General features: G+C 37.5%; 2 protein-coding genes across 6 annotated transcripts in view; one reads left to right on the forward strand and one right to left on the reverse strand.

The window, feature by feature from the left end:
- The window catches only part of LOC309391395 (trifunctional purine biosynthetic protein adenosine-3-like), a 56,812-nt gene extending 53,783 nt beyond the window's left edge, over positions 1-3,029 (forward strand). For 3 of the 4 annotated variants that reach the window (XM_081951797.1, XM_081951799.1, XM_081951798.1), the window contains exon 22: positions 611-3,029. In XM_081951797.1, the coding sequence (XP_081807923.1) occupies positions 611-838 (228 nt within the window). In that variant the 3' untranslated portion in view covers positions 839-3,029. The remainder of the gene's footprint in view (positions 1-610) is intronic. The other variant, XR_014175266.1, reaches the window with a different exon arrangement.
- Positions 3,030-4,788: 1,759 nt separating this feature from the next.
- LOC309391575 (trifunctional purine biosynthetic protein adenosine-3-like) overlaps positions 4,789-23,399 on the reverse strand; it is a 45,139-nt gene continuing 26,528 nt past the window's right edge. For both annotated transcript variants that reach the window (XM_081952186.1, XM_081952185.1), the window contains exons 11-22: positions 22,894-23,125; positions 20,632-20,726; positions 19,840-19,949; positions 18,887-19,085; positions 17,805-18,056; positions 16,159-16,311; positions 11,557-11,760; positions 11,161-11,289; positions 10,038-10,168; positions 8,430-8,571; positions 6,783-6,898; positions 4,789-5,972 (exon numbers count right to left, since the gene is read on the reverse strand). In XM_081952186.1, the coding sequence (XP_081808312.1) occupies positions 5,775-5,972; positions 6,783-6,898; positions 8,430-8,571; positions 10,038-10,168; positions 11,161-11,289; positions 11,557-11,760; positions 16,159-16,311; positions 17,805-18,056; positions 18,887-19,085; positions 19,840-19,949; positions 20,632-20,726; positions 22,894-23,125 (1,961 nt within the window). In that variant the 3' untranslated portion in view covers positions 4,789-5,774. The remainder of the gene's footprint in view (positions 5,973-6,782; positions 6,899-8,429; positions 8,572-10,037; positions 10,169-11,160; positions 11,290-11,556; positions 11,761-16,158; positions 16,312-17,804; positions 18,057-18,886; positions 19,086-19,839; positions 19,950-20,631; positions 20,727-22,893; positions 23,126-23,399) is intronic.

Raw genomic sequence — 23,399 nt, forward strand, 5'->3', positions numbered from 1 at the left:
TTGTGTTCTGTATATTAGTAGGTAACAATTATTATATTCACAACTAGTATGACTTCTCTGCTGCTTACTGCAACTTCATTAACAAATTTGTAATACCTATCAATATTTGGGAAATCCTTTTGTACAAATTGAGACTATGGAATATTGTTATTCCTTTACCTTTGTGCGAAGGAATTAAATATTCCAAATTAAGTTATACCTCCTATGTCCATATTTAATGTTTTTGGTAATTAATTTTGTAGCATCTACCACTATCTATAATCAAATGTTCATCAGGTGTATTGGACTATAATTCCACCTACTCTTGTTAGTATGGAAGGTAGTATTTTGCTCTGCCTACTTTATAAAGATTGAAAGAGGAATATTGTCTTGATTTCAGGCTTAGCAAAATTCTTCATACATTGTCTAAATAAAATATCCTTTTAAATATCCTGTCCCATTTCTAAATGTTCTGTTAATTCATTGTCTCATATCCGAGTGAACATTTCTATTGTTTGTATAATTAAAGTAAGTTTCAGTGATACTGCTCTGTTTTTAGCTATTTCTCTTTCACGTTAAATCTTGGTAGATAATTTTCCAGATAAGGGATTTTTCCTTCTCTTTCTTTCAGGAGGAGACCAGTCCTGAAGCAATAATCGTACAAGAGCCGGCATGTGTAAAGGCAGAAGATACCCAGGAGACCTTACATGCAAAGATCCAAGAAGCCGAGAACCATGTCTTTCCCATGGCTCTGCAACTGGTTGCCAGTGGAATGGTGCAGTTAGGAGGAGATGGAAAAACCTACTGGAAAAGAGAAAGACAGGACCTGAGCTGCCAAAAGGAAAGGCAGGATTGTTAATGCTTTTGTAGCAGCGGTTTCACATAATGATGAATGACAGTGGTTGATGTTCTAAATTCAATTTTGGTTTCAGTCTGTCACTTCCTTTTATAGTCACTTTTTTTCTTTTTCCTTCCATAAACCAAAGCATTAGAATCAGCTGTGGCTCCCTGGGGTGAAAAAAGGCATGGGCACAATGTGAGTTTCAAATAGTTCCTCTTTCCAAAGGCAAATAGCTGCCTTAGACACTGACCTTGGGCTTCTTTTCTATCTATTTGCATTGCAATAACTAAAGCATAATAATTGTCAGAGACTTTCTCACCACTGAGCATCACCAAAAGGTCAGCCTAGGAGATGAAACAGTTATAGATGGCCCTGGCATTTGCTGCCACTATTTCCTCAACCAAGAATATAGGAGCAAGCTTGAAAGAAAGAAATGCCTTCCCCTTTCTGTTAATTGAAATGGCACAAGGGTAGCCTAATCTTTGTAATCCGTAGTTAATCTGCAGCAATTGAGCCCTGGATTACAAGTTCTTAAATCAAAACTCTCCCCAACTTTAGTCATGTTGGCCTGTACGTTTTGATTTAGGAGTTTGTAATCTAGGGCTCAATTGCTGCAGATTAACTACGGATTAGGCTACCCTTGTGTCATTTCAGTTAATAGAAAAGGCATTTCTTTCTTTCAATCTTGCTCCTACATTCTTGGCTGAGGAAACAGCAGCAGCAAATGCCAAGGCCATCTATACTGAAGTAGTGTTTGCTGCTTATTAAGAAACAAATAGCAAAGAGAAATGGAGTGTTTTTCAAACTTGACAATTTTAAGATATTTGGACTTTGACTTCCACAATTCCTTCTTAAACCCAGGAAATTTTTTGACATGGAATGGTCTTTCTTGTTTTTCTTTCCCCAATACTATGTTGCTGATCCTGGATAGAATTCTAAAAAACAAAAGTTAATCCCACTCATTTAACTTTCAGGCAATGTTTCTCAACTTTGGTGACTTTTAAGTCCTGTGGACTTCAACTCCCAGAATTCAACTCCCATAGCTGGCTGGGGAATGCTGGGAGTTGAAGTCCACAGGACTTAAAGTCGCCAAGGTTGAGAAACACTGCTTTAAGGCAAGGGAGGAGTTCTATCTATTCAGAAATTTAATTGCCTGGCTGTCCTGCTTTTCCATAGAAGAGGTAGAAAGGATTCGGTTACAAGTCACTTGTGTGTGCATTCTAGTTTAATATTAGCAGTGGTGTGTGTATACCCTCTGGAATGTTTTCCCAGGGTGTCTATCACAATAATGATCTGAAATACCTTAGAATCCATTGTCTGTATATTACGCTGCTTACTATTGGATAAACGAAGAGACATTTAGGTTATGGCCTATAATTATCTTTAGGTAGCAAATTAGCTCTTTCTCTTTTAGCCTTATATGAATGGGACTGTAGTCTTTCTAGTTTCAAAGAGGCATATACCACACCACAAATCCTATATAACATTTAGAATAGCTTCACAATCTTTCTAGTAGTGACATGTGTTGGATGCAAACTGGTTTGGCTGCAACAGAGCTTGCTAAACAACACTTTTGGGGCCTGTGTCTCGCTGCAAAATGGAGTTCAGATGCTTAATCAAATTAAGATTAGCATTAAAAAGTTTCACAATCACATCTGACACAAGCCAGAGTATAGAAAATCCTCAAAGAAGTAGTGCAAGAGCAGCAGACATAGAGAGACTAGGCCCATGGAATGTTTATTAAAGGATATCTTTGGAAAGTATATATACCAAAGAGACTTCTGACACCTTAAACGCCAACCTACCCATTCTTGAAGTCTCATAGTTTCAAGGTTTTATTTTTCCTGTTATATTTTGTCACTGGCCAATATATATTTAGACTGATACAAGCTCAAGTAAATATATATTCACTTAATAGCTCAGTGTTGCATAAATAGAACTTCAGCATTCTAGGCTTAAAAACATTTTACTAATTACTTTGTCACATTGTTTCTATTACTTAGACTGTGTTCCTATATTCATTGCATTGTAGTAAATTGTTCTAAGCACTTTTATTGATGTTTTAGAAACATTCTAGGTTTTAGGCATTTTACAATTTTTACAGTTAATGTTTTTTCTCCCTTAATACCATAGCGTCTTATGCTCCATGCTTTTTCTCTTAAGGTGCCTACTGTTTGATTTGCTGTTTAGTGACTGTAATAAAGATTTATATAATACTGGTATGCAACATGGATCTCAATTACTTCTCTGTAAAGCACCCAGTCTTAGGATGTAAGGCAGTGTTTCCAAAACATGAAATTTTCAGATGTGTGGACATCAAAGACTTAGAATTCTCTCTCTGTATTGGCCATCGAAGATTCTAAGAGTGAAGATCTGTGCATCTGGAATGCATTGATGTCAGAAAACACTGCTCTAAAACAATACATAAAATGGAAAAAAAAAGGACTATTAACCCATCAAATGATTTTCTAGGCATAAGAGACCTGGTGGATGACTCCTTCTTGCCCAACAGGAAGATGGCTTCACAGTTTAGCACGAGTAGCAGAATAACAGAATAAAAGAGTTGGAAGGGACCTTGGTGGTCTTCTAGTCCAACCTCCTGTTCAGGCAGGAAACCCTATATAGCATGTCAGACAAATGGTTATACAATCTCTTCTTAAAAACCTCCAGTGTAGGAGCAACCACAACTTCTGGAGGCAAGCAAAAGGTATATAGTTGAAACCACTTTCCATTATTAATGTATAAATTCTGGATTACTGTGAAGTGACACAAGAGACAGTAGATGGCTATTTGTGTTAAATGGCCTGAAATAGGAACATTTAAACAAATAAATGTTTTTCATCATCAGGCTTCTCTAAACATCATCTTCTGATTTCTCTAAAAATCAACAGTTGCTACAAGTTATTTTTAACTACTCTGCCAATAGGACCTTTGTTCGCCTACAGCAAGGCGAACAAACACACAAAGAGCCATTTGGACCCGTTTCCCACAGAAAAAACTGGGAGCCATAAAACGTGGGTCCAACTCAATGTCACTCACTCCCACCCAGTCATATGACACCATCTCTCAGTCACGCCTACCCAGGTTTTCTGGCTCCCGGTATTATCTTTTCTCTGGGAAACAGGTATCTCTTTCTATGCGTTTCTCTCTTTCTTTCTTACTCATCTCTTTCTCCCTCTCATCTCTCTCTTTCTCCCTCCCTCCCTCTCTCATCTCCCTTCTCTCCCATTTCTCTCTCTTGTTCTCTTTCTCCCTCCCCCTCATCTCTCTTTCATGTGTGTGTGTGTTCCCTCCTGAATCATTTCCAAAAACAGGCGAGGGTTGGCTTTTTGGTTTGTCACTCCTCACCCAAGAAGGTAAAGACGACGGCAGTGGATGGAGACTCGCTCCATATTCCAGAGTGGGGGTGAAGCACCCTTGTACTTGCCTCTTCTTCCAGCCCTTGTTGGTGCTGTGTGCACTTCAGTCTCTTGGGAAGATGCGTGACTTTCTCTCTGCCCTGAGACACTGGCCCGGCCCGGCTGATGCTCTGCATTGTAATGGGCTCCAGGAGAAGAGGATGCCATCTCCACCATTGTGAAGCACCCTAAATTTAAGTGTGCTGCGGAACACGCTGCAAGTGCAGCAAACAGGCCATGGAGGTGGCGAGAGCAAGGCTGGGCTAGTGTGTCAGGGCGGAAAGAAAGTTGCATGTCTCCCTGTGCGACTGAGGTGCGCGCAGCACCAACGGCCGGAAGAAGAGGCAAGTACAGGGCCACTTCGCTCCTGCTCTGGAATATGGAGCAAGTCCCCATCCGCCGCCGTCGCCCTTCTCAGGTGAGGAGTGACTGGGAGGGGAGGGGCGGGACCAGCCAATGATGATATCCAGTTTGGCAGGGAGTCACAGCAGGGGACAAAAGAGCTGCATGTGGCTCCAGAGCTGCGGGTTGCCGACCCCTGTATTAGAAAGAAATCCATTAATATAAAAATGAATTTTGAAACTTTTTATTAGATTGGGAGTTGAGATCACATAATCTTTGAATATAAAAACAAAGCTAAAAGGAATGTCACAGTAATTGATGTAGTCTGGCTTCTGATCGTTTACGTTAGTAACAAAAATATCGTTCAGTGGAACTACATTGTTTATTCACTTTAAAAGACAATAATAACATACTTTTTGAAAAGGTAGATACTATTCAGGCTCATAATTCCATGTTTAATTTCAAACAGAAATTAAATGAATTTCTGTTTGTCTTCATAATTTTAACTGTTAAGATAAAAATATCCTGAAAAGGACTGTTGCTTGATTCCATGATGGAAAAAATGTACCATTTGCATGTTTCAAATACAATGTATTTAGAAAAGGGGGTGAAAAAATTTTTCTCATAGGAGGACAGTTACATATACAGTAGATATTGGTATTGAATGATACTGCTTTGTAAAATAATACTGCTACTGCTTTGTTCAGAGTACTTAGTACAGGATTGCAAAACAAAAACTTTTGATAGTATTACTATGGAAAAAAAAATGAGGGAACTTGATTCAGAATTACCTTAATAGAAGAACTATCGTTAATACTTTTAAAATACTTAATTCATAATTGTGGTTATGACCTATTCTTTTTATGATGCCTTTCTTAGGCCTGAGTTCAACATAGAGTCTGACCTCTTGAAGTAGAATTATGTGATAGGATGCAGACAGGTAAGATGACAAGCAGTTTGTGGCAAGCAGCTCTTCACATAGATTTCGGATAGCAACCAGTTATACTGTGGATGGACTAATCACACAAATGCCTTGTCACTTAGACCTATCTCCATTTAGTTCTATTTTGAGTATAATTCAGCAAGTACATTCCTTTCATTTTGGGGATCTATTGGCCTGAGTTGTTTGGTTAAGATTTTAAATCCTGCTGCCCTTTGCCAAACTCAGAAGGCAAAATATGCACCAGAATTGTTGCTGTATATCGTATATTTTTTTAGTTATGCTTTTCCAAATTCCAGCATAGCTTCCCATCTCTTCCTAATTGAACTGCTCCACTTGCCACTAACTGCATAGCAGCTGGGAAGGCTTTGTGTTCTGCCTCCTTCACTCTTTCTGACAAAATTTCCTCTGTGTCTCCAATCTTCACTGGAACAGCTTCTTGAAATATTATGGCTCCAGCATCAACTTCTTCCTGGAAAGAAAAGAATAAAAAAACTTTAGCAAGATGGCTGTAATTTAAAATCATCTGCAACAACAAAGGATACAGCGAGACTGGCTAACTTAATTCTTAAACTATAAAATATCTATGTTTATCTAGGGGGATAATCTATTATTCTTGAAATATATTTATCAGTATTCTGCTAGGGGGGACAATCCATGTGTGTTACAACCCCTGGTATGCCCAAATATGGGAGGAAGCTCACTACTCCCTCTTTCTGTCCTTCGGCTCATTACAGAAAACCATCCAGGCAGAAAACCATATTTATAAAAAGGCAACATTAAAAATAAAAATATGGTTTTCTGCCTGGATGGTTTTCTGTAATGAGCCGAAAGACAGAAAGAGGGAGTAGTGAGCTTCCTCCCATATTTGGGCATACCAGGGGTTGTAACACAAATACATACCTATTTCTCTGGCTCAGCTGATAAGGAGGAGAGCCTGTGGCTTAGTGGCTAAGACTCCTGCCTAATATGTAATACATCCCAGGTTCAAATCCCAGTAAGGGTATGGCTAGCTGATGAGAGCTAAATAGATCTATACTAGTCTCCCTTTATTTATCAGCACAAATACAACACACACACACACACACATTTCTATGCACATTTTTAATGTCTTGCTTAGTTTTACTTTGTCAAAACTACAAGATTATAGCTCAGATCCCTGGTTACCTTATGCCGAGTTTCTATACTTTGCTCTCAAAAGCCGTTATGAGCAGTTAAGCTGATAGATAGCCAAAGGCTTTCAATTAAACTGATCAACTGAATAATAAAAATAAGCACATACAGCCACAAAGTGCACAGTACAGCCAGTGACACGGACTCCAGCCTCCAGGACCAGTTTATGGGCATTAGATCCTTTAAATGAAGGCAGCAAAGAAGGGTGAATATTCAAAATTTTTCCTAGGGAAAAAAAAGACAACACCTTGCTGTTCAATTCATTTTTATAATTTTATAAAATTAAAATGTGCATTAATGTGTTTGCATAAAAATAAGATCAAAACACTCTTTCCCCCATTTAATGAAAACACGGTAGAAACTCTGTAATGCCTGTCCCATGCTGTCAGATAAATTCTGGTTTGGAAGTGGTCAAATCAAAATCTGAAACGACAGGGCGAAGCTTACTGATAAATCTTGGTAGGTGTCAGGGAAAAATGGCCAAATCAATGACTTAGAACTCTGTTTTCATGGGGTACTATTTAGATAGTATGTGGGAATTCTCAGGTAAAGGGAGAAATAAGGCACAAGTCAAGATCTGAAGTTGAAGGTATGGCTGTATAATGTAATATATCAAATTTGAAACAGCAATCCACAATGATCAAGGTATGCTTTTAATGTCTATTATCATCTGTCATCAGCACTTATTAATCACATTTGCAATACAGTGCATATTTGCATTGGAATCAACAGAGCGCCATCCAAGCCATTGTAATGATATTTCAACCAATTGTCATCTAATCTAGAACTGTCTATTCTGACTGGTGGTGTTTCTCCAAGATCTGCCATCAACCTATTATTGTGATCCGTAGAATAACAACCTTGGAATTGAAATTTGGACTTTCTGCAGTACTTGTAAAAATCAGTCTGCAGATAAACCTTTTTAAGATTTAGAACAGACCTTTTAAGACTCTGCATTTGTATAGTAGATAAAACAGGCTGACATGACCCCTGAGTTCCAATTTTAAAAAGATTAAGCCAGTAGAACGAATGCTCATTTAGAGAAAAACTCAATACTTTCATGCATCCTTTTCTTCTTCATTGTCTCTTTTAAAAGAAATACCAATGTATATTCCCTGAGCTTCTCATCATACTGGTCATAAAGGCTCTACTCTCAAGGGCAGCCTATAATTCTCCTCATTGCCTCCTCATCCCAATTTCTTTCAAAAAGACTCTTCTATTGCAAGAGATCAATTCAGATGTCTAAAATGACCGTTTGTCTCCTGCAGCCTTCTAAGTAAGGACCAAAATAAAAGAGGTGATGGTCCTTTTCACGTTGGGCTAATATTTCTTAACTCTAAAATATGTTTGCCTGTGATCATACGGTGTTGGTAATAGATGTCAATTTTCTCTCATTCTAAGAAAGCTGGAAAATATTTTTTTAAAAAAAATCAATACATTGATTTAAATTGAAGAGATAAAAAACAGGAAGATATTTGCCCTGGTCTTAACTAAGTATAATCTCAGCTCAGGATAGATGGTTATCAATAGGGGGATTCTTGCCATATTCCTTATTTAGTAATAATATGGAGAATAATGATATTGTCCCTTACATCAGTGCAGTTTTTAACTTACAAGATGCATCTGTGGGAAATAAAAGGATTCACTTCAAATCTGTTTGTCTCTGAAGAGTTTTAAAATAATTAAATTAAGAAGTTACTGCTTTGAGGAAAGTGACTCTATATCAAACTGATACATAAAACACAGAAGTGCTCACCTTCCCACTTGTTAACAAAAGGGCCAGACAAAATGCGCATAAATCCAGCAAGACAAATCAGTTCTACTGAAAACTCGCTCAGGACTTGATCAACAGCATTGTCAAATTCTATACGATTGCTGTAATCCTTGTGGCTAATTACCTAAAATACAAAAACAGTAGAAAAACAAATGTAAGGCAGTCTAGTTTATCCTAAGTGCCAGCTTCTTGCAGATAAGTTGGACCTCAATTTCCACCATCCTCAGTCATGATAATTGACAGACTGTGGAGCAAGATTAGAGAAGTCTGACTTTATCATTCTTCCATTAACTACACAAAAACACTGATACTTAAATGTGTTATCTTATTAATTGGAATTCATTTAAGGAGGCATATGATATATCAAGAACAATATATCATTGTCTACATGATAAATCTTGGCCCTGGGCCAGTGATGGGTCTCTCTTACCGTTGCTACCGGTACACTGATCGTAGTCTGTTCGTGCACCGCCCCTGCGACAACCAGCTGCTTGTTGGGGCTCATGCAGGGATTGCACGCTGTGCGTGCGTGTGCAGCGTGCCTTTTGGCATAAATACAGCTACAGAGTGCGGGTGGGCGCCTGGGCCAAACAAGTCACCGTACCGGTACGCTCTCCACTGCTCCAAGCCACTACCGGTATGGCAGTACTGGGCTGTACCCACAGCAACCCACCACTGCCCTGAACACTTAAGACGATGAAAAAGGAACTACTAAACAGACTCAGAGTAGGATACTCTGTGATCATATGGCAAAATGTTTCACACATTCTTCTTAGTTACTCTTGTGATAACCAAGTATTGTTAACATTAATTCTATGTTGTAATCTAGAGTTTATGGCTGGCAAAGATTATGGCTGGCAATTCATGGCAGATGAAAAAGAATCTACTATCTAGTAACTGCCCTTGTCCAAATCAGACAAGGGCAGTTCTATATTGGGGAAAATCTGGTACAAGATTTCCAATTTTAGGCCTCTTTCCACAAAGTAGATAGGGGATATAAAGTGAATGGATCTTTTTAATTAAATATGAATTTAAATACAGATAATGCATACATGCTGTCCCACTTACACATACAACATAGCTAAACACACACAAACTCTTTCACACACTTGTCTACTTGCACATGCACAATGAAAGCACTTAAATACAACTAACCCACAGTGATATACAAACAAAAAAGCAAAGTGAGAAGATAGGGAGCAAACAGGAAATGAAGAAGTAGGATATGGAACAAAAATAGAAAGTTGGAGAAAAGGCTTAGAACCATGGCTTATAACTGTGTTTTCCATCTGATCAGCGTTTCCATTCTTCTGTGCAAAAAAACAGCTGACACATTATCAACCTAATTTTAATTCAGGTTTCTAATGGTGCCAACCGATTATAAATTGTTACATGTCACACACAATCTTCCTACTTTATGGGCTACTGCGATGTCTTAGCTGTACTCAATCTGCCATCTGTGACAAATCTAGAAGGGCAAATTTTATCTTTCTTAGGCACTTTCTATAAGGACTGGCCCACTATTGTTTACCATTATTGTTCAGGCAGCAACCACTAAATACGATAAACTGCTAATGAAAATGTACTTACTTTTGTGGGAATTCCATCTCTTTCTGCTTTTTTAAGTCCTCCTGCATCAGCCTTATTAGAAATAACAACTACTATTTCTGCAGAGCTGTTTGGCTTCTTTGCACTGGCAATCAGAGCTTCCATATTAGTACCTGACAAATAGGCAAATAAAGCAAACTTAAGCCAAAACCTTAATTTACCTAAGAATAAACTACACTGAATTTTTCTCATTAGACCATCTTTCTGCATAGTTTCGCTATTAACAATATAATTAACGATGTAATTAAGTATTCTAGCCAAGTGGCAATCTGAGTCCTCACAAAAGATAAAGCGGCTTCCTTTGTTAAAAAAAGAATCCATCCAAAATCAACAATAATGTTAAAGTATGAACATTAGCCACAACTAAAAATGCATTCTCATTTCAATATATTTTACTTTAATAAGATAAGCATTTAATAGATATTCTAATTTTATACTCATTTTTTTTAAAAAAATTAATAAAATATAAATGTTATTTTAATAAAATGAAATTTAAAATAAAATATTATCACTTACACTTACTAATAAACTTTCTACTATACTGTTCATATATTTTCCAATGTCAATACTATTCCAAAAAACAGTTACAGGAATTAGAGAAAACACCTTCTAAATGTATGTCTTTTTCTAAACTTTGAACTTGGATTATATAATTCATGTGTCAAGATGCAGTTTTAAAAAAAATTCAATTAAACAATCAACCAATTAATCAAATGGAACTCAACTCCTAAGTTAAAAATATCTATATTGTGCTTCATTCTCTTAGGATAGGAACACATCTAAAATATATTTACTTTCCAGTTCTTTAATAACCTTCCTCACAAAATTGCATATAGAAATTATAGTTTAATAAGTAAATTATCACTATGTATTTTATTAAAGGAGAGACACAGATGATTAAACAGAGAAAGAATTACCGACTCAAATACTTGATCTATTTTCATGATGAATTATGATGATCAAATCAATACAGAATTAGAAGATATTTTTCTTGTCAATATTGACCAATCTATTTTAAGCATATCTGTCAGAAAACTCTAGTCAATGAAAGAAAGATGCTTAAAATTTCTTTGCATTTCTTGCAAAGGGAAACACAGGAACTTACCTGTTCCAGAGATGAGGATGCCAATTCTTGTTTTGCGTGGCTTCATTTTTATTTGTTTGCTGTGCGGGGACTGTAATCTATTTGCTTGTAAGGCTTGGAGCAAGTTTTTGACTTCAACATGAGCAGAACCTTTTTTATTAAAAAATTAAACATTAACTGCAGATTCATATTATGGCAAAAGAATTCAGTAAAATAAACAATTTCCTATTAAATTACAAGGAAGATCCACGATATGTGAAAAAGGGTAGTTTTATTTTAAACATCTGGAAAGGGTCCTAAGTCCTACAGTAGGTTCAAATAGTGAGTGAGTGTGTGTGTGTGTGTGTGTATAATTTAAATCAGAACTTTTATATTGATACATGTAATCCTCAGAAAATTGAGGTTGAACATAATGACCTGCTTGATGATGCACAACTTTCCCAATCAACCATGCCTCTTCATGTCTCCGAATGTCACTTAGGACTTTCCCAGCCAGTTCCTTCTGTACAATGAGGACTGCACCAATGCCACAATTAAATGTTCGTGCCATTTCTTCCTCTGATAGATTTCCTTCCCTCTGAAGCCAGGAAAAGATGCTGGGTATCTTCCAATGCAAGGCATCTGAAAATAGCCAGAGTGTTTATCTTAATAAACATTTATAGTCAAATTAGAAATGTTATGGTCAAAACTTTGTATCACTCAAAAGTTTCAGGAGTTTGAAGTTTGGAATACAGCTTATAAATTGTAAGAACTATAAACATCTGCTCTGATGGTTACTTATAGCAATTGAGAAAATTCATTAGATTATATCAAGTATCATGGAAAGACTAACTCATACAACAAAATTTTCCCTTTTCTACAAATGTGCTCTTCTAGATGTTTGTGCAAAGTGTTAGTAGCATTTTATAATGCCTTGGTAAGATCACACTTGGAATACTGCACCCAGTTTTGGTCATCACAATATTAAAAAAAGATTACTTAAACTCTCGAAAAAGTGCAGACAAAAGCAACAATAATTAGGAGACTGGAGGCTAAAACATATGAAGAACTGTTGCAGGAAGTGAGTACGTCTAGTTTAATGAAAAGAAGGACGGGGATGGGAACACTGTTTCAATATCTAAGGGGCTGCCACAAGGAAGAGGGGATTAGCCTATTCTCCAAAGCACTTGAAGGCAAGATAAGAAGCAATGGATGGAAATTAATCAAGAAGAGAACCAACCTTGAACTAAGGAGAAATTTCTTGACAGTTAGAACAATTACTTAGTGGAACAGCTTGTCTTCAGAAGTTATGGGTGGCTCCATTACCGGAGCCTTTTAAGAAGAGACTGGACAATCAATCTGGAATGATATAGGGTCTCCTGCTTGAGAAGAGGGTTGGATTAGAAGACCTCCAAGATCCTTTCCAACTCTATTATTCTGTTATGATTTCTCACCTTCAAAAGCAGATCTGAACTGGGTGTGGGAATGAGGAATGCAAAAAAAAGTAATCTATTCTAATAGTAAATATTCGGCCCAATTTTTGTTGTTGTTCAGCAAGACAGTTGTTAAGTGAAGTTTGCTCCATTTATAGACTTTTCTTGCTACAGTTGTTAAGTAAATAACTGCAGTTGTTAAGTTAGTAACATGGTTGTTAAGTGAATCTGACTTCCCCATTGACTTTGCTTGTCAGAAGGTCACAAAAGGTGATCACACTCTGGGACACTGCAATCATCATACTTATGAGTCAGTTGCTAACCATCCAAATTTTGATCATATGACTGCGGGGAGGCTGCAACGTCCATAAATGTGAAAAACGGTTATAAATCACTTTTTCGGTGCCATACTAACTTCAAATGGTCAATAAATAAATGGTTGTAAGTTAAGGACTTCCTGTATTGTGAATTCATCTAGCACTGTTCTTAATTGCCCTGTTAATAGTTCAGCCTCTAGAGTTCAAAATGTCCTTGCTTCAATGTTTTATCTCCTATTGATTGTAAAGCTTATCTTATCTATGAAATACATATAAGTCTTATCAAAATACTATGGAGGGGGTGGTGGTAAGAATGTAGCAAGATTGGGAGGCGGGGCTGATGTTGTGATAATATGACATGCGATCTTGAAACTCCAAGATCACTGTCGATATCTCTGCTGCTGGACGGTCCTTTTGGACCTAAACCGTCCCGTAGAGACGGTGATAGAGAAGGGCACATCCTGCTGATCCCAGGGATATCGCAAAATCCCTGGTTGATCCATGAGAAGCCCTTTTTTCCAGCGATAGAGAAGCAGCCATCAAAGCTGCTGAGGTTGGTACAGCTCCAGAATGGAAGGAAATGCAGGAGAGAGAGAGTGTTGAATTGGTGAGATAAATTTTACTATTAGAGAAGAAAATACCCAAAAAGATCAAAAGTAAAGTTAAAATTGAAGACAGAAGAGGTTAAGCGGAGAGATTGAGCCTGAGTCAAACTTAGTGTGGTTTTTAAAATCTTTTTATTGATGGAATCTTTACAAACACTTCTTATTTTTCAAACTGGATTGTTTTTTCTTCTTCTTTTTTTCAATACTTACTGATTAAGACTTTCTTTCTTTTTCTTTTTTCAACGCTCTGTTGCATTTTTTTAAAAGAATTTTTTCTTTCCCCCCCTTAAGTTTGGAATATAAAGAGGGAAGCAAAAGTAGAGGAAAAGAAGTAACACTGCCACTTAGAGGCTTGGAAACATTGTTTTTCTTTTCTTCCTTTGAACACTTGATTTACATTTCAAGGTCTCTGAGTTTGTTTATTGAAAATGATAGCGGGATGAGCATGGATTGTTTATACAGGTGCTCCTCCGGGGTACTATCAGTAGCTGGACTGGAGTGAAAAGAAAGCTTGACTTGAAAGAGAAAAGATTGCAGTGAACTTGCTTGGAACTTAATAAAAAATGACCGTTGGCTTACCTGAACAGTCGTTCTCTGGGCGCTGCGGGAGAGTCCAAGCATGGGTTAAACACAGTCTATCTGCCCTAGGACTGAGTAGATTTTTCTTTGACCATGCCTCCCTTTGTCTCATTGAGATCAGTTTAAAAACAAAGGTCTTATCCGTTGCAGGACGCCTAATAGTCAAATTAGAAATAAAGAGTCTTGAACACCTCGTTAGACCCTGGGTGGGTTTGGACTCTCCCACAGCACCCCAAGAACGACCGTTCAGGTAAGCCAATGGTCATTATCCTGTGCGCTGCTTGGAGAGTCCAAGCATGGGACATACCCAAGCTATTGTGTCCCAGGGAGGGAAGAGTTAGTGTCCAGAATATCCGTAGCCGAGGCTACCCATTGCAAAACACATCTGCCAAATGAGGCTTCAGCGGAGGCAAAGGTGTCAATTTTGTAATTCCTGATGAACATGGGGGACACCCACGTAGCCGCTCTGCAAATCTCAATGATGGATGCTTGGGTCGCCCACACTGCCGTAGTGGCAGCACTCCTTGTGGAGTGTACCGTCACCTGACCCGGCATGGCCCTGCCCTGGTGTTCTAACCTCTATGGAGGTTAGCAGGTCTCCCTATCTTATGCAGCCCAGGATGGACTGGAGGGACTGCATCTTGAAGCACTTATAGGCCAGATGCTGATTTAGGCGCTTCAAGTCCAAAATGGCCCTCCACCCCCCTGAGCTCTTGGGGACCAGGAAGAGAATGGAATAGAATTCCCTCCCTTCCTGGTCCGTTGGAACTGGCTCTATGGCCCTTATTTACAGAAGGTGACAAATCTCTGCCTGCGTGAGAGACCTCTTGAGGGGGTTCCTGGGGAGGGGGCAGCAGATAAATGTTTGTGGGGAAAACATGAGAAAATCTAGGACTAGACCTCTCCTGATGGTATTGAGGATCCACACATCCGTGGTGATTTCCTCTCACTGGTCGGCATAAAGTTGTAACCGACCGCTTATGGGAGGGTTGCCCTGCTGGTCACTTGGTTCATCTGAATTGGCGGCCATTGGAACCGCCGCGAAAGGGCTTCCAAAAGGAGCCCTGTTGCTGTCAACCCCAGGACCAGAAGGAATTCCTGTCCTGATTCCTGTCGCTAGACTGGGGGAAGGGCCTCTGGTAAGAATAAGAAGAAGATGCCTGTGTACTGTCTTGGTTACGAAATGGCCGCCTGTTGAAAGAACCGGACCCCTTATGCTCATTCTTCTTGAGAGTGGCCAGAAGGACCTTTCTCTTGTCCTTTATTTCTATCAATAATTTGTCTAAGGCATCTCCAAAGAGCTGCCCTCCCTTGAATGGAGCTGAAGCCAGCTTCCATTTGGCCTTCATATCCGCCTGCCAGTAGACTCCAGGGAAAAGCGTGCAAAGAAAATGCCTCCCAAAATGGCCGCCGTGCTAGCTGGGGGAAAGAAAATACCGCCGCGCTCCAATGGAGCTACAAGGCACTTTCGGAGCCTTGCCAACAAACTGACTAGTCTCCCTTTATTTATTTATCAGCACAAATACAACACAAACATAGCAAAGGCAACATTAAAAATAAAAATATGGTTTTCTCCCTGGATGGTCTTCTGTAATGAGCCGAAGGACAGAAAGGGGGAGTAGTGAGCTCCCTCCCATATTTGGGCATACCAGGGATTGTAACACAAATATATATATTTGTGTAAGTGATGACTATAGGGAGGAGGCACAGAAGTTTTGTAAGCAATCGACACACTGTATCTAACTGGAGGATGGTTTTTATGTTTTATGTTTTTTTGTGTTTGTTTAAAAATTTTAAAAAATGTTTAAAAAACGTAGCAAGATAAAGAATAGGGTAGTTGTGCTATATATGTTCTAATTCTAGAATTTAAAAATACTGCTTTTTGTCTCATTTGCAGGTGCTACTAATTTTCTTAACTAGGAGAATATACAAACCAAAGAGACAGATTTATTTTGTAAGGTACAATTATAGTTCAACATTAAATCTGAACCAGGCATGTAGAAGGTAAAACATATCCTGTAAAGAATGTTTAAGAATGTACGTATCTGTAAAATCATATTTAATTTAAAAAAAAAATATCTCCAAATGTTGCAAAGGCTTTCTTACCTAGAAGTACACCAACTGATGAGGGCAGGACACGAGGAATGTTTTCAAGCAGCCCTCCTCCAGTAATGTGGGCATATGCCTTCACATCACCTGAACGAAGTACTGGCAAAAGAATCTTGCTGTAGATTTTAGTAGGTGTGAGTAACTGTTCTCCTGTAAATCCCCAAAATGTAGGAATTATTACAACAGAGACATCCACCAAGGCAGAAGTAGAGCAAACCAAAATTAGAATTACTGAAATGCCTCTTTCACAATTGAGAGATCCACAGAGTTAATAAAAAGGGAATTGCCGTCTTGTCCATCTAGTGCACAGATATCTGAGCAAAAAGCCAACATACATGTTTCCGGGTCCACAGGAAGCCTGTACATGTGTGTTTCAGGCTGCAAAGGAATCTAATTGCGTTGCTTTTCCTCCTGCAGCATTTCGTATCTAATATATGAACAGAGCTGCATTCCCACAGAAAAACAAGTATGTACATGTTGAAGTGCCTCATTAAAACCAAGAAACATATGTGGCCGGGGTGCCTGCTATAAATTGATAAGGGAGAGTAAATTATAGTCTACATAAAGGTGGAATGTGATAACATAAATCCAGAGAATGATCTAAACTAGATTGGAAAGAGTTCTTTATGGCAGAAAGTCTAATGTAAGGATACGTGAATATGGTAGCTTGCTTATTCTGGCTTTGTAGTATAATGATCCAAGAATAATCCCTTCAATGGCAAAACTTTCACCCAATTTCCATTGAACAGGAAGAAGATTATGTAGTACTATGCATGAATGGTTGAGGATTAGAGTGTGAGATTAAATCTGCTTCATTTGCCATTCTAAATTGACCTTCTGTATTTATCTTTCCTATATCAACCTACACCTATTCGAGTATGAATAGGTGTAGGTCTGCTCCCGAGAGCAGACTACAGAACATTAGCTCTGATTAAGGTGTCCGGGGAGTTTTTTAATCATCCAGGTCATGGTTGTCCCACAAAGTCCTTTTTCCAAAAGGCAACTGGACTTCCTTGTTTTTTTCCTTTGAAAACATTTTGCTTCCCGTTCAAGAAGTTTCTGCTGTAAGAACTGCTTTGTATACAGGTGGTAGGTAGTCTCCTATTGCTGGTGTGCATGCATGCACCTCTCTTTCATGCAGCTCAACTTGCATGAGTGGCAGGCTGGCATGCATGCGCATGGAACTCCACTTGCAGTCAAGCTGCGTGTGCATGTGCATGCACCCTGGCTCACTGCTCGAATGGGTCCAGTTCCCCTACCCCACCCCCAGCCGGGCTGCTAAGATGAACAGGTTGAGTACCACTGAATTAGGGTATCTCTGGATAGTTTGCACTGCAATTGAAAAGGGTATTATAGGAGCAGTTGCATTGAAGTGAATAAAATAGGTTTATTAGCTTATAAATCAATGCAGCTGGTAAAGCACTTGGTGGTTGGTGTATTCGCTGGGGACAGAAATCCGAAATTGGCTTAAGTTTAGCCAATTCAACAATGGTGGAAAATGAGGACAGAGATGACTACTGCAGTTTTGGGGAAAATATTTACAAAGTAATTTGTATAAACATACTGTAGGCATAAACATATTAAATATACAATCAGAAATTAATATTTATATTGCATGAAAATGCTGTATTTACAAAGCTTACCTAGTGTTTGTTTAGGACAGTCACCCACTGAAGGAGAGGAAAAATCTAAAGAGGATTTTTCAACAATCTTTCTCACAAGGCTAAACCCATTGCTGTGAATACCAGAGGAAGCAATTCCAAGAATTACGTCTCCTTCAGTGATCTTGTCAAGCTGGGGGAGCATCTGTCCTCGTTCTACAGCACCCACAGCAAATCCCCCAAGGTCATATTCTCCAGGTGGATACATGCCAGGCATTTCAGCAGTTTCTCCGCCTTGAGTTTGGGAGTAGGGTGGGGATGGGGATGGAAAAACGTTATTGTGAAGTTTTATGTAATCTTCCTATCTGGATTCTTACACACATTATAATATAATGCAAAGTTTAGAATGTCATAAACGTTTTAATTCTAAGGAATAGTGCTACCTTGAGAATCCTACTATGTAATATTGCCTATTCTTTCCTACCAATTCTGTAGAAGAAAATAAATCAACAATGGAAAAAGAAAAATGGCTAAGACTGCTTTTACAATGTGGGATTTCAATGCCAATAATTCCCAGCTGACAAGGAATTAGAATCCCATAAAGAAAAAGATCATCCCTGGGAACTTGTCTCAGTATAGTTAAAGACCTAGAAGATTCACATGGTGTAAATCTATTGAACTATACAATGTCTGAACTGTCTACAGAAAACTAACATATTAGAGGGAGAAAAACAAGGAATTTTTTTTACTGATACCATTCTCTGTCACTTTACATCTCCTTTGCAACAACCCATTGCAAATCCAATGCCTGGGCTTAAAACCCCGAGCTAATCCATGTTGCTATTGTGTTTGTATTAATTTATTAATATTAATATTTATTAATAATGTATTTTTCTACATAAGTCATCAAGAGTTGTTTTAATTTTAGTAGCAAAGGAATATATAGTTTTTGGCTTAACAATGGTTATTCTAAAATCATTGTTTCTGGATTTGTAATATATTTGTAAATATGATATATCTGTAATATATCATTCTCAACATGTAGATTCCCAACAAACCCCCCCCCCCCCAGCTTCCTTTCCCAAGGTGAAAAAATTCCTGTGATAATAGAAGTAGAGCCATACCAAGGAGAGCACAGCCTGCTAGTTTACAAGCTTCTGCTATTCCAGCTATGATTGTCTGAGCAATCCTGACATCAAGTTTCCCACATGCAAAATAGTCAAGGAAAAAGAGAGGCTCGGCTCCTTGAGCTAGGATGTCATTGACACACATGGCAACCAAGTCTTGACCGATGGTGTTATGCTTATTACACACCTGGGCAATCTGTTGTAAAAATGAAGAAACAGCAGCATGTCATGATCATTTTACAATTCTCATCTTGATGAGACTTGACAAAAAGTGCCTTTGCCAGTCCCCCGTCTCCCAAAGTACATTTGTTTGCCAGCCCTAATAAAATAATACGCTATATCCTCCAAAAAGGTTTTGCTGAATAGATCAGTTTTGTTGGCCATCCCCTCATGGCTACTTTAGACTATAGAGATTTCAAGGAGAGAACATGGAATCCCCTGCATACCCTACTTTGAATTCCTTATATGGAGTCCATGGGTGCCACTGTACTGGGGAAGCTACTAGTATCAAGCAGTTGTAATTTCTCACCTAATGAAGGAGTGTTTTGTTAGCTCATGTCCACCACAGCAACCATTTTTTTTGAAGACTGTTCATAGATATTGACTTTTTACATATACCACTGGCCAAAAATATTAGAAATCCCTGATCTAAATTTATTACATGTATATGCTGCCTTCCTCAGAGCTTCAAGTAGTCTCCTTAATTGTAAATTCACAATAACAATCATGTGAGATAGGCTGAGTGAAAAAGCAAGGGGCACATATTCATGAAGTGAATTTCCATGCTGGAGATGGGTTTGATCTTAGATCTCCCAGTTCTACTGTGAACAGCCATTATGAAGAGGTTCTTATGAAACTTGATTTTAGTCTTAAACCAGCCTCTCTAAAAATAAACAACAAAATACCCCCAAATAAAGAAAAAACTCTGAGATGCCTTCATTTTTTATTACCTTGAGCTTTGTTCCAACACCATCAGTACCAGACACCAAAATTGGATCTTTATATCCAGCTTCTTTTATATCAAAAAGGCCAGCAAAGCCTCCAAGTTCAGCATTACAGCCTATCAAGTGTTGGAAAAGGGTTATTACTATGATAAGATTTATCAATTTGTCATTCTAGCTTGATTTCCCCATTGTTCAAATCTTGACATAAACCCACAAAAAATCGGTTCCAGCAAACATGGAATGACATTTGTTTCCATTATGATTTTTCTTGATTTGTGGCTACTAATTTTGATTTTATTTAGAAATGAGTCAGTTGTAATGAAAGCAACTGCCCTCAAATGGCACCTTCAAGATTAATTGGGATTTCAATTCGCAGAATTCCTAACCTTTCCCAATAAGGTAATATGGCAGGGGAGGCCAAAATAAAAGCTTGTTCTCCTTTCCTCACTGCCCCTGAATTAATCTGGATTCCTTTTGCCAACTCTGCTACCAAATAGTAATTATTTAATGGGGCTTACTTGATACCAACAAGAAGTTCCATCAGACTGAGCTAGGGCTCCTGAGTAGACACACAAATAATTTCTTTAATTGCTAATAAATTTACAGAACTCCTGCTGAAATAAGGATCAGAATTATATACATAATCCCAAATGGAATTGGTAGTAATCCAATATTCAATCATTTCTACATCCTTGCATTTCAATAGCAAAATACAAATCTAGTACCTAGAAAATACTAATCAACATAAGTTTGACAATTCATAATTCTACAAAATGTAATAAGAATATGTCATCTTACCTGATCTAGATGTGGCTGCTGCTAAAGGTTTAATTTTCTGAACCAAGGTGTTACCAGATGCAATATCTACACCACTGTCTTTATATGTTAGGCCTCTAAAAAGGCAGAATAGCCCATTATCAATTTGCCCATATATACAATCTATTTTGCAGTTGTATTTTTAATGCCTGTGTAGATTTATAAGGACATTTTTACTTATCCTGCTTCTTTATCTACAAGCATACTGTAACAGAGAAATTTAGCTGTTAAAAACCAGTGTTCTAAAATCAAGTTTGCGTTCTAAAAATATAGTTTTAAGGGTATTCTAAAGCTAGATGTTTTGAAAAATACTTTTAGAAAGGTATTATTATGATTTTGATTTCAAAACTCAGTAGCTATGTTCCAGTACATACAAGACTACCATTTCTGGTGTGTGTGATGCCTTAACTGGTATTATGTCGATCAAAAAAATCAGAGGGAATTACAACATAGTTCTCTAACGCTCCATCATAGTATATATAGAATTACTAAGAACCCATGGAAGCAAGGTTCTTAATATCCCTTTGCGAAGTGCTTTGCTCAAGTGCGTCATCAATAGAATTTTAAATAGATTTATCTACTGATTTTTGTCAAGACTACTGTATTCAAACCAGAAAAAATAAGAATAGCTCTTACCACATTACAACCAATATCTAAAATATGACATATTTTTAAAAGTTTATTGTGTGTTAATTTGTATCTTCCGCACACATTTGTGAAAGTACTGTTACACCTTGCTATCGTTCCACAGGTTTACCCTTGACTATAGCATAATACAGCCCATACCTCAAACAATACTCTATTTAAATAATATCTAAGAGTTATTTAAGTAGAGTATTATTTGAAATATGTGATGTCAAGGCTATAGGTTAGTCAAGGATAAATTTGTGAAAGAACTAAGCAACATGTTCTTTTAGCCACACTGTGAGATTTTAGCAATTCTGAATCATGCTTATGATAAAGCATGTTTAAACTGATAACTTAAACTATTTTAAGGCCTCAGTAGAACAAAAAAATCAATATTAGGGTTCAGTAGCACAAAATGTCAAATTTGTGTTACTTGTAGTACTGTCAATCAAGTATGTACACAAATAATTCAGGTTAAATAAAATGGTTCCTATCTGAACATAATGCAAAGTCCAGTGATAAATTCACATCTCATGATAGCTGTTTAACAAGATTCTTAAATACAAGACTATCTCAACTCTTTAAATATTACATTAAATTTACTGAATATTACAGACACTTTTCTGGCCAAAAGGCCACTTCATAATCCTGCATTTGATATAGTCCATGAGAGTTTATAAAACATTAATTTTGCCTTTTTAAGCTGGCAATAATGCTCTAAAACTTTTTTTCCCAGTTTTGCTGCCATGAGTACTATAGCTTTTCATAGTAAGTGTCCTCTTATAGCTGTTCAAATACACGTACTTCAGAATAAAAAGGAAGGTAGTTTCAAAATAAAATTCCTTTCACTGAATAAAGCAAAGTGACTTTATAACACTTTTCAAATAATTATTCAATATTAAGAATAATAAAACTAGATATGATGACACAATTAGTAACTTTATTGCATTACAGAAGATTAGTCTTGCAGTTTACTGATATGCCATATACTTTCAAGCGAAGAAAGCTTTATCAGGAGACTATTAATACAATACAAAATATTGTGTTATCAAATGTTTGATGCTAATTTTAATGTTTGGTGGATTTTTCTCTTATAAAGAAAGACTTTGTTACAGCCCAGATAAATTCAAGCAAATTCCTGGGTTAAATACTAATTTTGTTAATATAATTGTACAAAAAAGTAAGATTGAGTCTATATATTTCTTGTGAGATTGGTCTATTTCTTCATAGAAGGGAACAGGTAGGAGGATTATATGATCATATACAGTAATTGAACTGGGGATCCAGAGTTAGGGAGAAGACATTAAGAAAAGGCACCCCTCTGTGGCAGTAGTAACTGTCAAGGTATACACCAAGACAGGATGTGGTGCTAAAGTGTGTAGTCCCAGAGGGCTTCTAGGAGACAGCACATTAATCATGATACCAAACTGGCTCTAAAATTGTTCAGGTAAGGGGGTATATGTTACATTCAGATGGATCCAGTTTCTTAATTGAGATCTATTAAACCAAGAGTGCACTGTATAAAAATTAAACCAAGCAGCAATTTATAACGACTTGCATGCCTTCTGCTTGCTTAAATTTAACTATACATTTTTAGTTTTGCCTTCAAATAGATACCTGGATTGTTTAAGAAAAGCAATAGCTCGATAACCAATATCCTTTCTATAAATGGCCCCTTTGAAACGAATGATTTCAACTCCTTTGTTGGCATGTTCCAGAGCAGATATAAGATCTTTCTTGATAGCTGTCACAGTGAGGACTCTTCCACCACTGGTAACCACTGTGCCATCTTTTAAGGTTGTGCCAGCATGGAATACCTCCAAATCTTGTTCTTTAGCTTGAGAAAATCCTGTAAGGAAACAATATGTTAGAACTAAATAAAATTTGGATACTAGAAAACTTTTGCAATGTATCTATTGTATGTATATTAATTACTATTGTTATTACTATTGCTAATACTATGATGATTTCTGTTACCGCTACTGTTGATTGGTAAAGACCACAAGTAACAACACAATAGCATAAATGACATAATGGACAAGCTACTGTACTTCCAGGTTTTTCTCACCAGTTTTCATAAAATTTATTTATGTATTTAATTTACATCATAATATATGAACATG

Source organism: Natrix helvetica (assembly GCF_964273705.1).
Source record: "Natrix helvetica genome assembly, chromosome: 4".
Lineage (NCBI taxonomy): Eukaryota > Metazoa > Chordata > Lepidosauria > Squamata > Natricidae > Natrix > Natrix helvetica.